This window comes from Asparagus officinalis, chromosome 8 (genome assembly GCF_001876935.1).
Source record: "Asparagus officinalis chromosome 8, Aspof.V1, whole genome shotgun sequence".
NCBI classification, from domain to species: Eukaryota; Viridiplantae; Streptophyta; class Magnoliopsida; order Asparagales; family Asparagaceae; genus Asparagus; species Asparagus officinalis.
In genome coordinates, this window is record NC_033801.1 from 112,108,699 (window position 1) to 112,126,448 (window position 17,750).

General features: G+C 37.2%; 2 protein-coding genes and 1 long non-coding RNA gene across 3 annotated transcripts in view; all 3 read left to right on the top strand.

Moving 5' to 3' along the window:
* Positions 7-5,148, top strand: LOC109819805 (two-component response regulator ORR21-like). Its single transcript, XM_020385721.1, is given in 7 exon segments — positions 7-87; positions 1,225-1,377; positions 1,452-1,847; positions 1,961-2,037; positions 2,702-2,963; positions 2,965-3,652; positions 4,780-5,148. Coding segments are annotated over 7 exon segments (1,635 nt in total). The 5' UTR covers positions 7-62; the 3' UTR covers positions 4,814-5,148.
* Positions 7,235-8,211, top strand: LOC109821726. The gene is made up of 3 exons (XM_020387888.1): positions 7,235-7,297; positions 7,382-8,159; positions 8,201-8,211. The coding sequence occupies exons 1-3, from the start codon at positions 7,235-7,237 to the stop codon at positions 8,209-8,211; spliced, it is 852 nt and encodes a 283-aa protein (XP_020243477.1).
* The window catches only part of LOC109851442, a 13,234-nt gene continuing 3,751 nt past the window's right edge, over positions 8,268-17,750 (top strand). Inside the window, exons 1-2 of the long non-coding RNA XR_002249829.1 lie at positions 8,268-8,345; positions 8,582-8,627. This is a non-coding gene — a long non-coding RNA (uncharacterized LOC109851442). The remainder of the gene's footprint in view (positions 8,346-8,581; positions 8,628-17,750) is intronic.

Here is a 17,750-nt window from a genome sequence, read left to right on the forward strand (position 1 = left end):
CTGTAGGGCTGAGAGTCCTCGTGGTTGACGATGACGTCACCTGCTTGAAGATTCTCGAGCGCATGCTTCAGAGATGCCGGTATCGAGGTGAGCTTAGTGTATCTATTTGAATTTGGGGAAAAAAGTTTGAATCTTTTTTTTGGGAAATCGGGTAATTTGATGTATTAGGTTGTAAAATTAGTAAGACTCAGTTGTGTGTTAAGAGGCATGGTTGATTGTTGTGATGGAAGGGGAGAATTATTAAGAATTTAGGTTGTGTGAATGGTTAGGTCATCGCTCATCTAGTGAATTTGGGGGGAAAGTTTGGATCTTTTGACAAATTGTTTAATTCGGTTGATTAGGGTCTAAAATTTGTCGGGAGTGTTGATTAATGATTATTGTGACGAAATGGGAGAATTGGTAGGAATTTCGCCTGTGTGTGGTTAACAAAAGGTTATCCTTAGAAACAAAGTTGCTTGTATTCATGGGTTTAGAGGCTGCCCTGTTGAGGACAGAATGGGAGAATTTGTTCATGTACAGTGCAACTGAGGACACTAAATGAACAAGTTAGGACTTGGGAGAAGTCCTAAGATTATAATTAACAGGACAAAGAAGGGTGGAGGTAAGCTAAGAGAACTTGGTCAGAAGCGAATTAAGAATTAAGAAGTATGTGGTAGTAGGCGACTTCACAGACGAGATGGCCCTGAACAGAACCAAAAAGTTGGATACCGGTTGTGTTTTTGTTGTTGTTGTTCGAGACCAAGGAAAGAAGTTAGGGAATATGAACTTGTTGGCTTAGAAGTAAGATATACGAGCTCATGATCTAAACAACATTATAGATGCTGCTTGTGTGTGTAAAACAGAAATTTACGTTTTCTTTTCCAAATTAAGAGCAGCTATTTTCCAAAAGTAATCCAGTCAAAACTACTACCCATTGCGGCGTTGCCTAATGGAAGTGAGACTGAACTGCTTGGGTTGAGAATTTATTGTTTAGTAGTGATATAATCTACAACATTGTTGAAAAATCAAATGAATTTTTTATATACATCACTAATTGCAATGTGCATCACTATGTAAAATATTTTGAAGATGTCAGAATTATAATATTTAGCGATTTGGTTATTTCCTTGGCAAAGTAATGACTTGTCATTTAGGACAAATGGTATAGTAAAGAAACGGTTTGCAAAACAGTGTTGATAAGTTGTAATCAATGACATAATAATCACAACTTCTGATTTTATGCAGTTACAACTTGCTGTCAGGCTACAGTAGCTTTATCCCTTCTTAGGGAGAAACGATGTGGTTTTGATGTGGTAATAAGTGATGTTCACATGCCTGACATGGACGGCTTTAAGCTGCTTGAGCTTGTCGGCCTTGAAATGGATCTTCCAGTTATCAGTAAGTAATTTAATTTGCCAACTTTATAATTTTCTTAGATCATGATAGTAGCCAGCTTTTTGTTTAACTCACAGTGATGTCTGCTGATGGGGGAACCAACACTGTAATGAGAGGAATAAAACATGGGGCTTGTGATTATTTGATTAAGCCTGTACGCATTGAAGAGCTAAAGAATATATGGCAGCATGTCATCAGAAAAAAGCAGAATGAAACTAAGGAGTATTCAGGCAGCATGGATGACACACATCGTAATAGGCGAGTTTCAGATGATGCTGAGTATGCTTCCTCAGTGCATGATGGAGCAGATGTATCTTGGAGGTCTAACAAAAAGAAAAGGGATACCAAAGAAGATGAAAATAGTGGTGAATTGGACCATGAGGATTCTTCATCGTCAAAGAAGCCTCGTGTCGTGTGGTCGGTGGAACTCCACCAGCAATTTGTTAGTGCTGTCAGCCAACTTGGGATTGAAAGTACGAATTTATCTTCTTTCATGAGCGGGAGTGTAGTTGTTTTTCTTGTAAATAAATCTTTTTGAAGTTTGAAACTCTTTGTTTCAATATTGTTTAATTATTAATCAATGCAGAGGCTGTGCCGAAGAGAATTCTGGAACTGATGAATGTTCCTGGATTAACTAGGGAAAACGTTGCAAGCCATTTGCAGGTATTATATTCTGAGTTAATTTTGGTTCTGTTGATAACATGTAGTTATCTTTTTTATATATTTTGGGTACTTGTTGTATGTGAATTCTCTGTATGATTATGTTCAAAGTATCATCTGTTTTTAATCAACTTGTATGAATAGTTTGTCCAAATGCACGTCTGGAAAACTTGATTCCTCTTCCAAACAAGATTTGAGACTTGTGAATTTGTGTTCATTTTCTACCTAAAGAACTAGCTGAGATTCATTCAATTAAAAAATGTTATTTATGACAGTGATTGCTGGCTGTAGATAGTATTGATGATGTTAAGGAACAAATTGATAAGTACTTGTTCAATATGTATTTTTATGCCATTTTTTGAAGCTCTGATGGAAATGAAGCACTTAATGCACATGCCGGAAGCCTATCATCCACTTGCATGCAAAATATGTAAATTGTTTTGTTTAATCACAACCTTACTTATTTCTCATTAACGAACAATATGAACTAGTTCTGATATTCATTTACATGAGCATGGGAATTGTAAATCACTAAAGCATGCAACTTATAATATCCGCTAACTGTATGTTGCCTTTCCTATTTCATACTGTTGCACTCATTGCTAAAATTTTATCTATATTTAAATTTTATGCTCAGACTTTGATGTTTCAGCACGATGGTGTGCAGAAATTCAGACTATACTTAAAGAGAATAAGTGGTGTAGCTCAACACCAGAATGGATTTCCTAATTCTCTATGTGGTCCTATAGAGCCGAACACAAAAGTTGGCTCAATGGGAAGACTCGATTTCCAAGCTCTTGCAGCCTCAGGTCAAATCCCCTCTCAAACCCTAGCTGCCCTGCATGCTGAACTTCTAGGCCATCCTTCAAACAGCTTAGTATTGCCATCAATGAACTCGCCACTTTTACAATCAAGGCAAGAGCCCAAGAGTTATTAACGTACAACCATCGTGTATGATTGCTCCCTCTCGATCACCAACTTGTTTAAATGTTGGACAGACCTCTTTACCTCTGAATCCAAGTTCCATAACCGTTCCATCTCAATTGTCAAACAGCTGTCAGTCTGGGAATAGTTTTGTCGCCATCAAATCAAGTTCCGGCTTCAACAGTAGTAACATAGCTCTTGATTACGGACTGCTATCAAACAGTGATCCATTGTGTGTAGCGCAAACTTCAGATGGAGACATCACAAATATCAGGATGTTAAATGGGTCTCCAGGGTCAATTTCATCAGCTTCATCTTGTTCAGCTCCTACAAATGGCGACACTTTTTGGCGAATTCCGAACTCAAATGCTAATGTTAGTCATGCAACTGGAGTGCCTGTGAATTTACCAAATTTGTGTTCTCAGAGCTCTGAGCTGAAGACAGGGAGACCATCTGAACAAGGGCAATTAAGGAATCTTGGCTTTGTTGGTAAAGGTATGTGCATACCCAGCCGATTTGTGGTGGATGAAATTGAGTCTCCTGCCAGTTATCAGTGTGTTAGGAATACATGTATTGGTGATGATGGAGCTAGAGTGAAGCAAGAGCTTCATTCGGATTTCGCGGATAGTTCTCAAATTGGGACTCCGAGTCTTCCACATTTTTCTTCAAGTAGCTTCACCGGTGTTCTTTCCAAGTAGGTAATGCAATACCTTCAATTTGTATGTATTTTGACTATTTTCCTTTAAAAGAAAATTTACTTTTCGAGGTCTTTTACTATCTCAACAGTCATGCATGTGGATTTCTTCATGCACAATTATATTGTTAATTAAGGGGTATTTGCACTCGGGTACCTTAGAGTATACCCATATTTAACTTTGATACCCCGAAGGTCCTAAAGTTTCGCTGTCATTTTACTTTACTACCCTTTATCAGCCATTTAACGTAAAGTTAATGGAGATGTTCTAAAAAGGCAGATAATATAGTCACTCTCTCTCAAGCCATTCAGAAATCCAGATAATTTGTTCCCCTGCTTATCACCTGTTCATTTTTCCCACTCGAGAAGCTTGATTGATTATATGATGTGAACTTCTTGAAATTGACATCTCTTTTCAATGCAAAATTTAAAAAAGAAAACATCTATTATACAAGAACGTCAACATAGAAAAGTGTAGGAGAAACAAATTTCTTAGCAAATAATTCATTTTGAGCTTCGTGCGACTGAGGAACAATATGAGGATTTTTTGTAGGATTGAGATTCTAATAAATAACATGAGACAAAGAAATGGGGTAAGAGGAGAATCATTTTTCATGATAGGAGTAATATTTTCGTAAATGTATCACTAAAGTTATACGACAGTGTGTTGAGACATCAAAGTGTCAAATAAAACTTCAGGGTATTGAAGTTAAGATGGGATTAAGCTTTAGGGGTGTAGAAGTGCAAATAACGCTTAATTACATGATGTTAGTTTCTCCCTTTATTCAACTTTGGATTGCATTTTCCTGTTTCTATAGTAAAATGGATTTGTCATAAAGATTTTTTTTTATCGTTATTTGACTTCATAATTGAAAATATATCACAAATCAAATCCCGTGGAGGTGACGACTTGCCAAGACAAATTATTTGAACTGAAGACAATTTTATCAAACAATAGTGATATGACAAACCTCTTATTTCTAACTTTTAGGATTGAGTTGGATCCTTGTCTTTGCTTCAGCTCTTTTATGCGCCATACCGTGGATGAATTTAACAAGTGTGATATCCTTCCTAGTTTTTTATTGCTGCCATCCATTTTTATCTAACTGATAACACTTTATTTCCAGGGACAGGTTGGAAGGGTGCATTACAAAATACTAGGGTTTCGTGGAGTAGATACTTTTGGTCGAAGGACATCCTTGTAAAAGTTGGTACTGTTCGTTTGTTGTTTCACTTTGTTGTAGAGTGAGATTGGAGAGTGGATTTAAAAAGTCCATGCTCCTGAAAGAAGCAGATATGGTAAAAACTTATTCAAGTTGGTAGAATAAGTGCATACCATTACCTTGTCAATTATGCTTCAATACGTATGTATAATTTATCGCGAGCAAGCTGGAATCTTGTAAAAAATAGACTAAAATTGTGATGTATATATATGTAATCTGGTTGACGAAATCCATTATACTGCTTATATTAGCCAAGTTCTTGTATGTTTCTTATGCATCAATAGTAGGTGGTAGATGATCTATAAATGTTCACTAAGACCAGTCCATATTCACTATTGTTTTATTTCTCCTTCGTTCAAGATGTGGGATGCAGCGAGCATCCATTTAATGTCTCTGCTTCTGTTCGCGGTCAAAATTTTATTATCATTTCAGGCTCCTCACTTGTGGCTTGTAGATCCAAGATACCGTAACGTGTTACGTGTATGTATTCTTAACCAAAATGCTATAAAGATATATAAGAATGAAATAGCAAAAATGTTGGTCAGAATTTTAGAATATAGCCTTCTTTGTGTTTTGGTAAAAACAAGCCATAATGTACTAACTTCATTTAAAAAAAAACACTCTTCAGCAATATCGACCACTGATTAAGGTAGGATGGTCCAAAATCTGAGCTGTCATTATTAATTGACATCGGTAAACAATGATTTTATCATATATAACCACCAAGTCTCACTTGTTGTACTCCTATTTTATTTATAAGAACATTGCTAATATATGTTTTTTTTTCTTTGTGCCTGACAATATAGACTGATACATGGAAGCGCACATAACTGTTAGCATTCTCACTTGAGCGTAGGTCCTCCATACGCCTTTCACACTGCAGCTCCTGACGAAATCCAATCTGAGGAGATGTTATAGAGACTCGTGTCCTTCATATTTTGGACCATGAACTGATTCCATCTGTAAAATATTTTTATAAGTAATATTAAGGGGTGGCGATAATGGAGAAGGCCGAGGAACCAAACCTTTTATTATTGAGAAACATTCGAGTAAATTGCAATCTATTCCTTCAGTAGCATTTATTATCCCTCAACTGTTTTATCAGCACTTACCATCCTCAGAGTGGCATTTTGAATTTACAGGTAACCACCTTTCCCTCATGAACGAAGGGTTAATAAGTGTCATGAAGCTAACATTCATAAGTGTCATGAAGCTTAGGTAATCAAACAAGACTTAATTGTGCAAAGTATGCTTCTAGGAAATCAAATTTGAAGAGTATGGCATTACTTATCTTTTCGGGGAAATCACAGTCTGTGCAAGGAGAGGATCAAATTATCTGAGGAGACTTATGATAGCGGTTTATGCTTTCCCTGTCAAAAAACTGCAGAGAGCCTTCAGAGGTGATCAATATTCCTCACGCTGCTCGTATTGAAGTTGGTATGTTATACACTATAATTATATCATGGTATATAAGTATTAGTACCAGCATTTGTAGCCTTACTAATAATGCTTATTTGTATGTGTTGTTTAAAGAAGTATGTACTTGGACTTGCAGAAGATGAAATCATGGTCTGTTGATACCGCACATTTCTTCTTGAAAACCTGCAAGTAAGAGCCACATATATTTAGGATTTGTTGTGTTTATATCGTTTTTGTTAAGTTAAATATTGGGTATTGGGTTAATGGGCTATTACCCGTTAACCTTAACCCTATTTGTATGGCTATATATCTCTCTCTTGTTATTCTCAATAAACTATTAGGGTTTTTTCTATTCTCTACATGGTATCAGAGCATGAAACCCTAGCCGTCACAAATCTTCATTCAAAAACCCTAGCCGCCGCCCGCTGCTACAGTACCACCGCCGCTGCTACAGTACCACCGCCCGCTGCTACAGTACCACCACCCGTTGCTACAGTACCGCCGTTGCTACAGTGCCCCCTACATCGTGTTGCTTATTCCCTCGACATCTCAGTCTTCGAACTGATGAGAGGACGATTGTATCCCTCAACATTTCAGTCATAGAACTGATAAGAGGAAGCCTCGACATTTCAGTCATAGAACTGATGAGAGGAAGAGTGTCTATCTCACGTTGTTGAGATATTTCACTTTTATTCTTGTTTCCTTCGAGAAACAAGAATATAGAAATTGAGCCTTTGTGCAAACAAAAGCCAGGGCTCTCTCCCTCAGGTGATCTCGCCTACGCAGCGTGAGGGCATGACTATCTACCACTCTGCCTCTAATCCTGCTCCTGATCTGCTCTTAGTTTATGTTTCGAAAACGGATCTCTACTACTAATCTGCCTATTTGACTACTATTTGTCTCCTATTGTTGCTCAAAAATAAAAATGACTACTACTTCGATGTCGGACATCTCCTCCTCTACTACTCCTTCTATTGTTGCTGGTGAGACCTCTGCGCCCAAGGTAGTCTTGGGGACTAATATTAAATTGAATGGTGCAAGCTATCTGCTCTGGGCATAAGCTTTCCGCATCTTCATTGGCGCTCAGAGCAAACTACCACATCTTCTTGCATCTCCACCACCAACCTCAGATCCTACCTACAATTCATGGCTCTCATCTGATTATTATGTTATGACTTGGCTTCTCAACAGTATGGAAACACAGATCAGTAGCAGCGTTATGTTTTTAACCACTGCGAAGGAGATGTGGGACAACCTAAAGATTATGTACGGGAACGAGAAGAATGTTTCTCGTGTATTTGAAATTTATGGACGACTGTTTGCGCTCAAACAAGGAGATAAGTCAGTTCCGGAATTCTTTGGTGAATTGAAGAGACTGATAGATGAACTAGAGATGCATCAGCCTGCAGTAGCTGATGCAGCGACGCTATTAGGGTATCGTCGTGATCTGGCAGAATCCAAATTTCTTTCTGGGTTGAACCCTAATTTACAGTCCCAGGTGAGAGGACAGATATTGGGTGGAGATACAATTCCCTCACTGACTGCTACATTCTTCAGAGTCATGCAGGTCTCTACTGGTGTTACTTCTGATACTACTACACCATCTCCACCTACGATGGATCAGTCTGCCATGTTCTCTAATCGAGGCAAAGGCCGCGGTCGTGGTCGTGGCCGTGATTCAGGGGGAGGACGTGGTTCCTTTGGTGGGAGGCAAGGTGAATCTGATAAGGGCTCACGACAGTGTGGTCATTGTGGGAGAACCAATCATATTTCTGAGAAGTGCTGGGAGAAGTTTGGTCGTCCTCAGTGGGCCCATGTAGCTGATACAGAGTCGACTAACTCATCTATTTCTGCTACTACTTTTGGTGGTCCAGCTGTTACTGCTCCTACTATTCAAATTTCTCAGGCAGATTATGAGAGGTTGCGCCAGCTAGAACTCTCTCAGAATATTCATTCTGCTACTTATGCATCATCTTCAGGTATGGATGCTTACATAGCTTCTTCTCACAAACCCTGGGTACTAGATTCTGGAGCCTCATCTCATATGACAGGTATAAAGGATCACTTTGTATCTTTACATCTTTCTGATAAGTTTCCTTCTATCTGCATTGCTGATGGTACTCTTTCTCCAGTTCGTGGTGATGGAGTAGTTCATGCTACTTCCTCTTTAAAACTAACTGATGTGTTATATGTTCCCAAATTCCCTGTTAGCCTATTATCCATTAGCAAGTTTACAAAACAAAATAATTGTAAAGTCACATTCTTTCCATCTTATTGTGTTTTCCAGGACCTAGCAACTGGGATGAAGATTGGTTCGGGGCATGAGAGAGGAGGTATTGATAATCACATTTTATCACAATTTTATACCATCATTATCTATTTTATATGAATAAATATAGCACTAATAATTGCTTTTATCTTTAATTGCAGGTTAATAAAGAAAAAATCCCAAAAATCCCATCTCTCAACAAAGACCCTTGAGTAAATGAAAAAAAATAAGAGAATTAATTTTTGAAAATCACATGTGTGCAAGGAACCGGATTTGGACTTGGTTGCTTAAAAATGAATTGGACTTTTATGCGAAAATCACTAGCTGCTGCAGTGGACCGGAACCAAGGGTTATAACATGAAATGGACCGGACATATGGACTTGAGGTGGAGTTGCTGTAACTTGGATTTTCACAAGAAATAAATGTATGGGCCAAACATTGATGGATGCAGACATGAACCGGACTTGGTTTCTTTTGAAATCAATTTTGATGCTGCAGCTTTGAATTCATGCTTGTAGCTTTGAATGGGCCGGTCTTGTCTTGGGTGCTTTTTTCCTTTGAATCAAATGAATCTTCATTAATTGGGCCGAAAACCAATAAGCTCCAATGGTGGGTGCTTTTTTCCTTTGAATCAAATGAATCTTCATTAATTGGGCCGAAAACCAATAAGCTCCAATGGGCCAAAATTTGCTGCTGATTTTTTTCTCAAAGACTTGGACTGCTGGCTTGGGCTGAATGAGTTGTGGGCCAAAAATCAATTTGGATTTTCATGTGAATGGGCCAAACTTTATCAATTGATGGTCTGCAGAAAATTAAATTCGAAATTCAAATCATATGGGCTAGAGAAGAACAAAAAGCAAACTCTTCACTAACAAATTCAAAGGTGGAGATTGTTACTTGGGGCTCAAGACAAATCCAATGACTCATATTCATTGAAGATTACTATAAATAGGGGTAGAGAGTGAGAGGTTAAAGGTGAAAAATTTTGTAAACTCCTTTTGGAGAGGAGGGCTACTCTTAATTGAGAAGGCCTTCCAAAAATTATAACTTTAGTTGCAATTAATAATAATAATTTTTCTCCTCTTTAAATTTGTTCCTTCTCCTCTTTGTTGAATGATGAGGATGGAGATGAAGAGCAAATTGAAGGTTTGCATTTTTTTTCTCTTTTATTTCCTTTTAGTAATTTCTTTATTATTGCTTATTAGTTAGATTTAAATTCATGCTTGTAGTGTAGATTTATTTTCTTGTATTTTTTATTTCTTTTTGTACTTTAATTTGTAGAGTAGATTTATTTTTCTTGTATTTAATTTCTGTAATTTATTTTGTAGTTTAAATTTTTATTTTTCTTTGTAATTAGATTTATTTCTTGTTTATAGTTTAGATTTTTTTTCTTTTTATTTTTGTAATTAGTTCTTTTTCTTGTTTTTATTTCTTAAAGATGTGAATTTAATTCTTGTAGGAAGTTTAGAATTATATGAAACTAGTCTAATTTCCTTTATATTGTATGAATTATTCTCTTGCACTTAAAATGTTCATGTTTAGGATAATCAACTAGAGAACTAATCGGTAGAAGAAGAATTTGATAATCTATGCTTATCTTAAATGGTTTGATAGGTTATGCTTATGAATTCTAGGATTATTATCATGTTGTTGTTCTTTTCATGAATAGTAATTTTGACTTAGATGATAATTTGATAGGTTACACTTTCCTTAAATGGTTTGATAATCTATGCTTAATAAATCTAAGTTAAAATATAATAAAAAGAGAATAGTTTATATTTTGTAATTAAAATTTGTTAGTGGATTATATTCTAGATTTCTTACCTCTTGTGAATCCTCCATCTTAACTTTCTTAAATTTTTTTTTCATTCTTGGTTTATTTCTTGATTTTATTCATTCTTCTTTCTTGTCTTGTGATTCCATTTCTTCTTTGATTCTTTCTTCTCTAAAATTCAATTTATTATCTCTTGCACATAAATCAAAACAACCACTCATCACAATCACACTTATTCTTTATTCCTAATTGTCATGCACAAAACATAAGAACCATTTCTAATAATCTCTTAAAATCACCTTCCTCGTGGGATCGATATTTTTTATACTATAACTTGATCAATTGTGCACTTGTAATTTTGGTACATAATTATGCCGCATCAAGTTTTTGGCGCCGTTACCGGGGAAGGTGCTAAAATAGGATTTTATTAATTTGATTCTTTAACTTGTGTATTTTTCTTGTGAAGGAACCGCTTGGAGCTTAAAAATTTTGGATTGAAGATCAAGAATTTGGAGCATTGCTTTCGGGTAAGTCTTCTTTCTAGTTTTCAATTCCACCCTCTTTAGCTAGCTTCACAATTAGAGACAATTAGGAGTTAAAAAACAGATTTTATTTTTGTTGACCATAATAAAATTCATCTTTCACTTGGACATTAACTAACAAGATAATAAATTCAAACATGAGTCATCTTCTCACATTTGATTGTTGTTGACCATAATTAAAAAATATAAAGATTTTCTTTTTATCATCCTTTTTAGTCGCTTTTAATTTCTAGGGTTGCATTTCATATAGTGTAGGAATTCACCAAAGTGATTGTTGCACTTGATTTGGCACACACTTAAAACATTCTTAAGGGCAAAACCCCAATCAAGATAAGGTAAGGGATTTCATCACCATTTCCTTAGCCCACAAATCACTAATTCCTCACTTCACAAACTCAAGCCTTCTAAAACTCATTAGACATTGGCCCATAAGGATTCGAGCTCAATAAGGAACAAGAAATCTTTAAGTGAACGGTTTAAGTTTTCTCAGAATAGTTGGTGTCTAAGGCAATGTTTAGGGGTTGCGTAAAGCGCTCCGCAAGGAAAGATGTACTTAATTAATCTTTGATCACCCTCTAGTACTATCCTTACCTGGCTAACTACCTGGGTAAAACTTTGATCTTTTCACTGTAGGAGTTTTTGGTTAGGAGCTGGTCTAGTTGAGTTAGGCTAAACCCTAGAGTTAGAGTTGATTGAAAAGTGATTGCCTTGATTTATTTTAGTTAAGATTTTTCTTTTTCTTTATCTTCTCATATAAAAAAACTAATTTTCTTTCTTTCTTTCCTTTAAAAAAAAAGAATTTTTTTTGTTTTGGTGTATGCAAATTTGGGTTCGGGATAATTTTCATCGCTTAATCCGTATTGAATCAATCCAAGAAATGGCAAATCAACCAGTTCTTCAGGATATGTGTTACCCCACCAGAAATGCAATTCCATCTTGCATAAGACTCCCCGAAGTAAATGGAGCAAATTTCGAGCTTAGACCGCATTTCATTAACATGCTTCCCAAATTCCTAGGTAATGAAACAGAAGATGCATATATATTTATCTCGGAATTTGAGGAAGTATGTATTATGATTAAAATGAGGGAATTAACTGAAGATGCGATTAAGCTTAGATTTATTCCATTTGCTCTTAAGGACAGCTAAAAAATGGTTGTACAACTTACCGACAAATTCCATCTCAAATTGGGAGGAATTTTTCACCGTTTTTCTTAAGAAATTTTTCCCTATTCACAAAATGGTAAAGCTTAGGAACAACATTCAAAATTTCAAAATTGTCCCGGGAGAGTCATTCTGGAAATATTTTGACCGATTTAAATATCTTTTAATCCAATATCCTCATCACGGTCTAGAAAAATGGCGACTGTGCCAAGTCATATATGAAGGATTGGACTATTCTTCCAAAACATCTTTAGAATCGATGTGTCAGAGAGATTTTATGAGGAAAAACGCAGATGAAGCTTGAGAATTTCTAGAGAGTTTATCCGAGAAAACAATGCAGTGGGAAAACTATGATGACAGGGTTTCATCTGTTCCCCAATCTAAGTCTAGTGGTTTTTCTTTCGAGTCAAATATTGCTTCTGAAGCAAAGATGACGACGATTATGCGGAGGTTAGAAGCCTTAGAAGTTAAGGAACGAGCTTCGGCTCAAATTAATCATATTTCTACCCCGGGATGTCATAAATGTCAGTCTCCTACCCACGTTTCAGAGGAATGCCCTCTTCTAGGAAACAACCACGCTTTAGAACAGATGAACGCTGCATTCCAGCGTCCCAGAAATGATCCATTTTCTCCAACCTACAATCCAGGTTGGAGAAATCATCCTAACTTTGCTTGGAACCAAGGAAACTCTCCCGGAAATCAAAACTTCATTCCCACGTCAAACCCGCAATTCCCGAGGGGAAACGCTGTCCCGTTCAATGCACCCAACAATTTTTCTAACCCACATTTTCCAAACCAACATCCTCATCATCAACAGCCTACAAATTCCGATCATGACAAATGTTTGAGTGTCTTAGAAAAGGGTTTAGAAGCTATGATCAAAGCTTCTACACAAACTACCAATATGTTGACCCAATCATCCACCACTCTAAATTCATTCATGCAAACCACCGGCCAAGTGCTCAACTCGAACACACAAGCCATAGCCCGGTTAGAAACCCAACTTGGGCAATTAGCCGTTGCCGTGAGTGAGAGAGCAAAAGAAAAATTTCCAAGTCAATATATTGCAAACCCTAAAGACACTGGATCCAGTTCCAACAATCCAGCTCAACTGAATGCAATTCACACTCTGATATCAGGAAAACAAATAGACAATCATGTTAGAATGCCACCGGATCAAACCCCTTCTCCCATTCAAAACACTCCTTCCGATGAAACAATTCCTTCCGATGACCAAAACGCTGAGTTGCCCCCTTTCCAGATAGACTCAAACCTAGGAAAAACTCCCCGCAGGTTGAGAAAATCCTAGAAACATTTAAACAGGTCAAGATCAACATCCCTCTCCTAGATGCAATCGAACAAATCCCCTCTTATGCAAAGTTCTTGAAGGACTTATGCACTAAGAAAAGAACCACCAACGTCCCCAAGAAAGTCTTCTTAGCTGCCAACCTCAGTGAAATTTTTTTAAAGCCCATGCTGTTGAAATACAAGGACCCTGGTTGTCCTACAATTCCATGGGTCATAGGTAACACTCACATTGATAAGGCACTTCTAGACTTGGGAGCCAGCGTCAACCTCCTTCCTTATTCAGTCTATCAACAGCTAGGTGTAGGAGAACTTAAACCGACAAGATGCACTCTACAGTTAGCTGATAGATCTGTAAAAATTCCCAAAGGAGAGGTAGAGGATGTTCTGATCAAAGTTGGAGAGTTTATTTTCCCAGTTGATTTTATTGTCTTGGAAACGCAGCCCGTTTCCAATCTCAAAAGTCAAATTCCCGTCATTCTAGGAAGACCGTTCCTAGCCACCTCAAATGCTTTGATCAATTGTAGAACCGGTCAGATGAAACTATCTTTTGGGAATATGATTGTTGACCTCAATATCTTCAACTTAGGGAGACAGCCTAGTGATCCATCTGATGAACCCATGGAAGTGAATTTCATTCAAGGAATATCCAGTGAACAACAAGAGGGAGAGTGTGAGTCTGATTCAAATGCATCTGATTTAATGATTGAGGAGCTTTCTGATGACGAACTAGAGATAGAACCGCTGATCAATCATGTTTTTGCTGTTGGCTGGCAACGAGAACCTTTAGAGATAGAACCTCAAGTCCAGCTTCGCCCATCTGTGGAGGAACCCCCTAAGTTAGAGCTCAAACCACTACCCGAAAATTTAGAGTATGCCTACTTAGGGGAGAACGAGTCTTTACCAGTTATCATTTCTTCTGAGTTGACTACCGGTCAAAAGGAAGCTCTCTTAGCTGTTTTAAGAGAGAATAGGGAAGCCATTGGATGGACCATGGCTGATATCAAAGGGATTAGTCCAACCATTGTTCAACACCGAATCCATTTGATAGATGATGCCAAACCTACTAGAGATGCTCAACGTAGGTTAAACCCAGTGATGAAAGAAGCCGCTAGGAAAGACATTCTGAAATGTCTCGATCATGGGATCATTTATCCCATTTCTGATAGTTCATGGGTGAGTCCAGTCCAAGTTGTTCCAAAGAAATCTGGGATCACCGTGATCCAAAATGAGGCTAATGAGCTGATTCCCACTCGGATCCAAACTGGATGGCGAGTCTGTATTGACTACCGAAAGCTCAACTTAGCCACTAGGAAAGATCACTTCCCTCTTCCTTTCATTGACCAAATGTTAGAGCGTTTAGCAGGACACGAGTTCTACTGTTTCCTGGATGGATATTCAGGTTACAATCAAATCCCTATCGCTCCAGAAGATCAGGAGAAAACCACCTTCACTTGCCCGTATGGAACATTCGCATACCGACGCATGCCTTTTGGCCTGTGCAATGCACCGGCCACATTCCAACGTTGCATGATCAGTATTTTTTCCGACATGGTAGAGCGATTTCTCGAAATTTTCATGGATGACTTTTCCATTTTTGGTGACACATTTTCCCAATGTTTGCATCATCTTAAACTGGTCCTAGAACGGTGTAGGGAGAAAAATCTGACTCTCAATTGGGAGAAATGTCATTTCATGGTCAAACAAGGCATTGTCTTAGGACATGTAGTTTCCAATAGGGGAATCGAAGTGGACAAAGCTAAGGTAGATCTCATTTCCAATCTCCCTCCTCCCAAAACAGTCAAAGATGTCAGATCATTTCTTGATTATGCTGGTTTTTACCGACGTTTCATCAAGGATTTCAGCAAGATTGCTAGACCCTTGACCAATCTCTTAGCCAAGGATACATTATTTGTCTTCTCTCCCGACTGCCTCAAAGCTTTTGAATATCTGAAAAAGGAGCTAACCACAGCTCCTATCATTCATGCACCGGACTGGACCTTACCCTTCGGACTGATATGTGATGCATCTGATTCTGCAATCGATGCTGTTTTAGGACAACGGTTTGATGGAAAACCGCATGTGATCTACTACGCCAGTAGGACTCTGAATGATGCCCAGCAAAACTACTCTGTCACAGAGAAAGAATTTTTAGCTGTAGTCTTTGCCTTAGAAAAATTCAGGTCCTACCTCATCGGTTCCTTAACCAAAGTTTTCACAGATCATGCCGCACTAAAGTATCTTTTGACCAAAAAGGATGCTAAAGCATGGCTCATTAGATGGATTCTCCTTCTTTAAGAGTTTGACATCCAAATTCTTGACAGAAAGGGAACAGAGAACCCCGTAGCAGATCACCTCTCTCGACTCCCAAATGCACCAACATCAACCGTTCCAATCAATGAGCATTTCCCTGATGAACAACTCCTACAAATCCAATCTGTCACATGGTTCGCTTACATTGTGAACTACATAGTCATGAACCAGATCCCTTCTTATTGGTCCAAACAGGATAGATCCCGTTTTCTCTCCCAAGTAAAATACTTTTACTGGGATGATCCATATATATTCAAATACTGTCCTGATCAGATCTTTAGGTGTGTTCCCACGGAAGAAACTAGGAGTGTTCTATCATTTTATCATGAACAAGCATGTGGAGGCCACTTTGGCCCAAGAAAAACAGCTGGAAAAATTCTCCAGTCTGGGCTATATTGGCCCACTCTCTTCAAGGATTCATTCGAGTTTTGCAAAACCTGTAACCGCTGTCAGCTTTTAGGGAAGGTCACTAGGAGAAATATGATGCCCTTACAACCCATCTTATCCGTTGAACTTTTTGATCTGTGGGGTATCGATTTTATGGGACCATTTCCAAATTCCTTCTACATTCTATTAGCCGTTGAATACATGTCAAAATGGGTTGAGGCGGTAGCTTGCAAAACTAATGACAACAAGGTCATTGTCAAGTTTTTGAAAGAGAATATTTTTGCCCGGTTTGGAGTACCTCGAGCGATCATCAGTGATAACGGTACACATTTCTGTAACCGTTCTTTCGAGGCTCTGATGAGGAAATATTCAATCACACACAAATTGTCAACTCCTTATCACCCCCAAACTAGTGGACAAGTAGAGGTCACAAACAGGCAGATCAAACAAATCTTAGAAAAAACAGTTAATCATAACAGAAAAGATTGGTCTGTAAAATTATGTGATGCTCTGTGGGCGTATAGAACAACTTTCAAGGCCAATTTGGGGATGTCACCATACAGACTGGTATTCGGGAAAGCTTGTCACCTACCAGTAGAGTTGGAACATCGAGCAATGTGGGCAATAAAACAGTTAAATTTTGACTCAGACTCGGCAGGTAAGAACAGATTGCTCCAAATAAATGAGTTAGAAGAAATTCAAAATGATGCATACTAGCATAAACTCAAAAATTTCAAAGAGTAAAACAACCAAAATTTTTCATGATAAATCAATTTTATGAAAAAATTTCTCTACCAGGACAGAAAAGTTTATTATACAATTCCAAAATTGCATCTCTTTCCTGAATAAAATAAGAATCAATGATGGACAGTCCAAATTGTTATTGTCAAACAGGTTTTTTTCAGCATGGAGGCTTCGGAGATGAGAAAATCCAAAAATGGTACCATTTATTAAAATAAATGGTCAACGTCTAAAACCATATTTTAGAATTGTTCTAGCGCTCGGCAGAGGAAGAGGTGTTGTTCTTCATGAACCCTCATTAACTATAATTGAAAAAAAAATTTTTGGTCCCTTTTGTTTCTTTAAAAAAACAAAAAAATAAATTTAAAAAAAAAACATAAACAAAATTTGAATAAGTAACATAGGTTAAAATGAAAAAAAATAAAAAAATAAAAAATAAGTACTCAATTTTTCATCCATTATTATGATTTGCTACATCCCTCATACTAACAGAATTACAGATCCTTTATCATGCAGTTGCTCATAGCCGAACAAGCGTAAAAAAAAAAGTTTTTTTTTTTCCCTTTTTTTTCAATTTTAACATGTTTACTTTGTGCTTCAAGCGAATCTGCATTGAGGTACAATGCCAAAATTTAGGGTGTGAGTGGCTGAGAAATACATAAATTCCCTCTTTATTTTACGCTTTAGTTATAATTTTTCCTTATCACTTTTGTTAATAAAAAATTATAAAAAATTGTCATCTAGTTGCCAAATTAATAGTAGTTAAAGTAATAATTGATCACATTGATGAAGATTTAGAATTTTGCTAGATCTTAGGTTAGTGAACATGATCAGTTCAACGACTTATATGGATAACTCGCGAAATAAAATTCTAAAGAAATGATTTTTTCATAGTATACTTTACTTAAGTCTTACCTTAGTAATTTTTAATTAAAAAATTAATGAATTTTTGGCATCTTAAA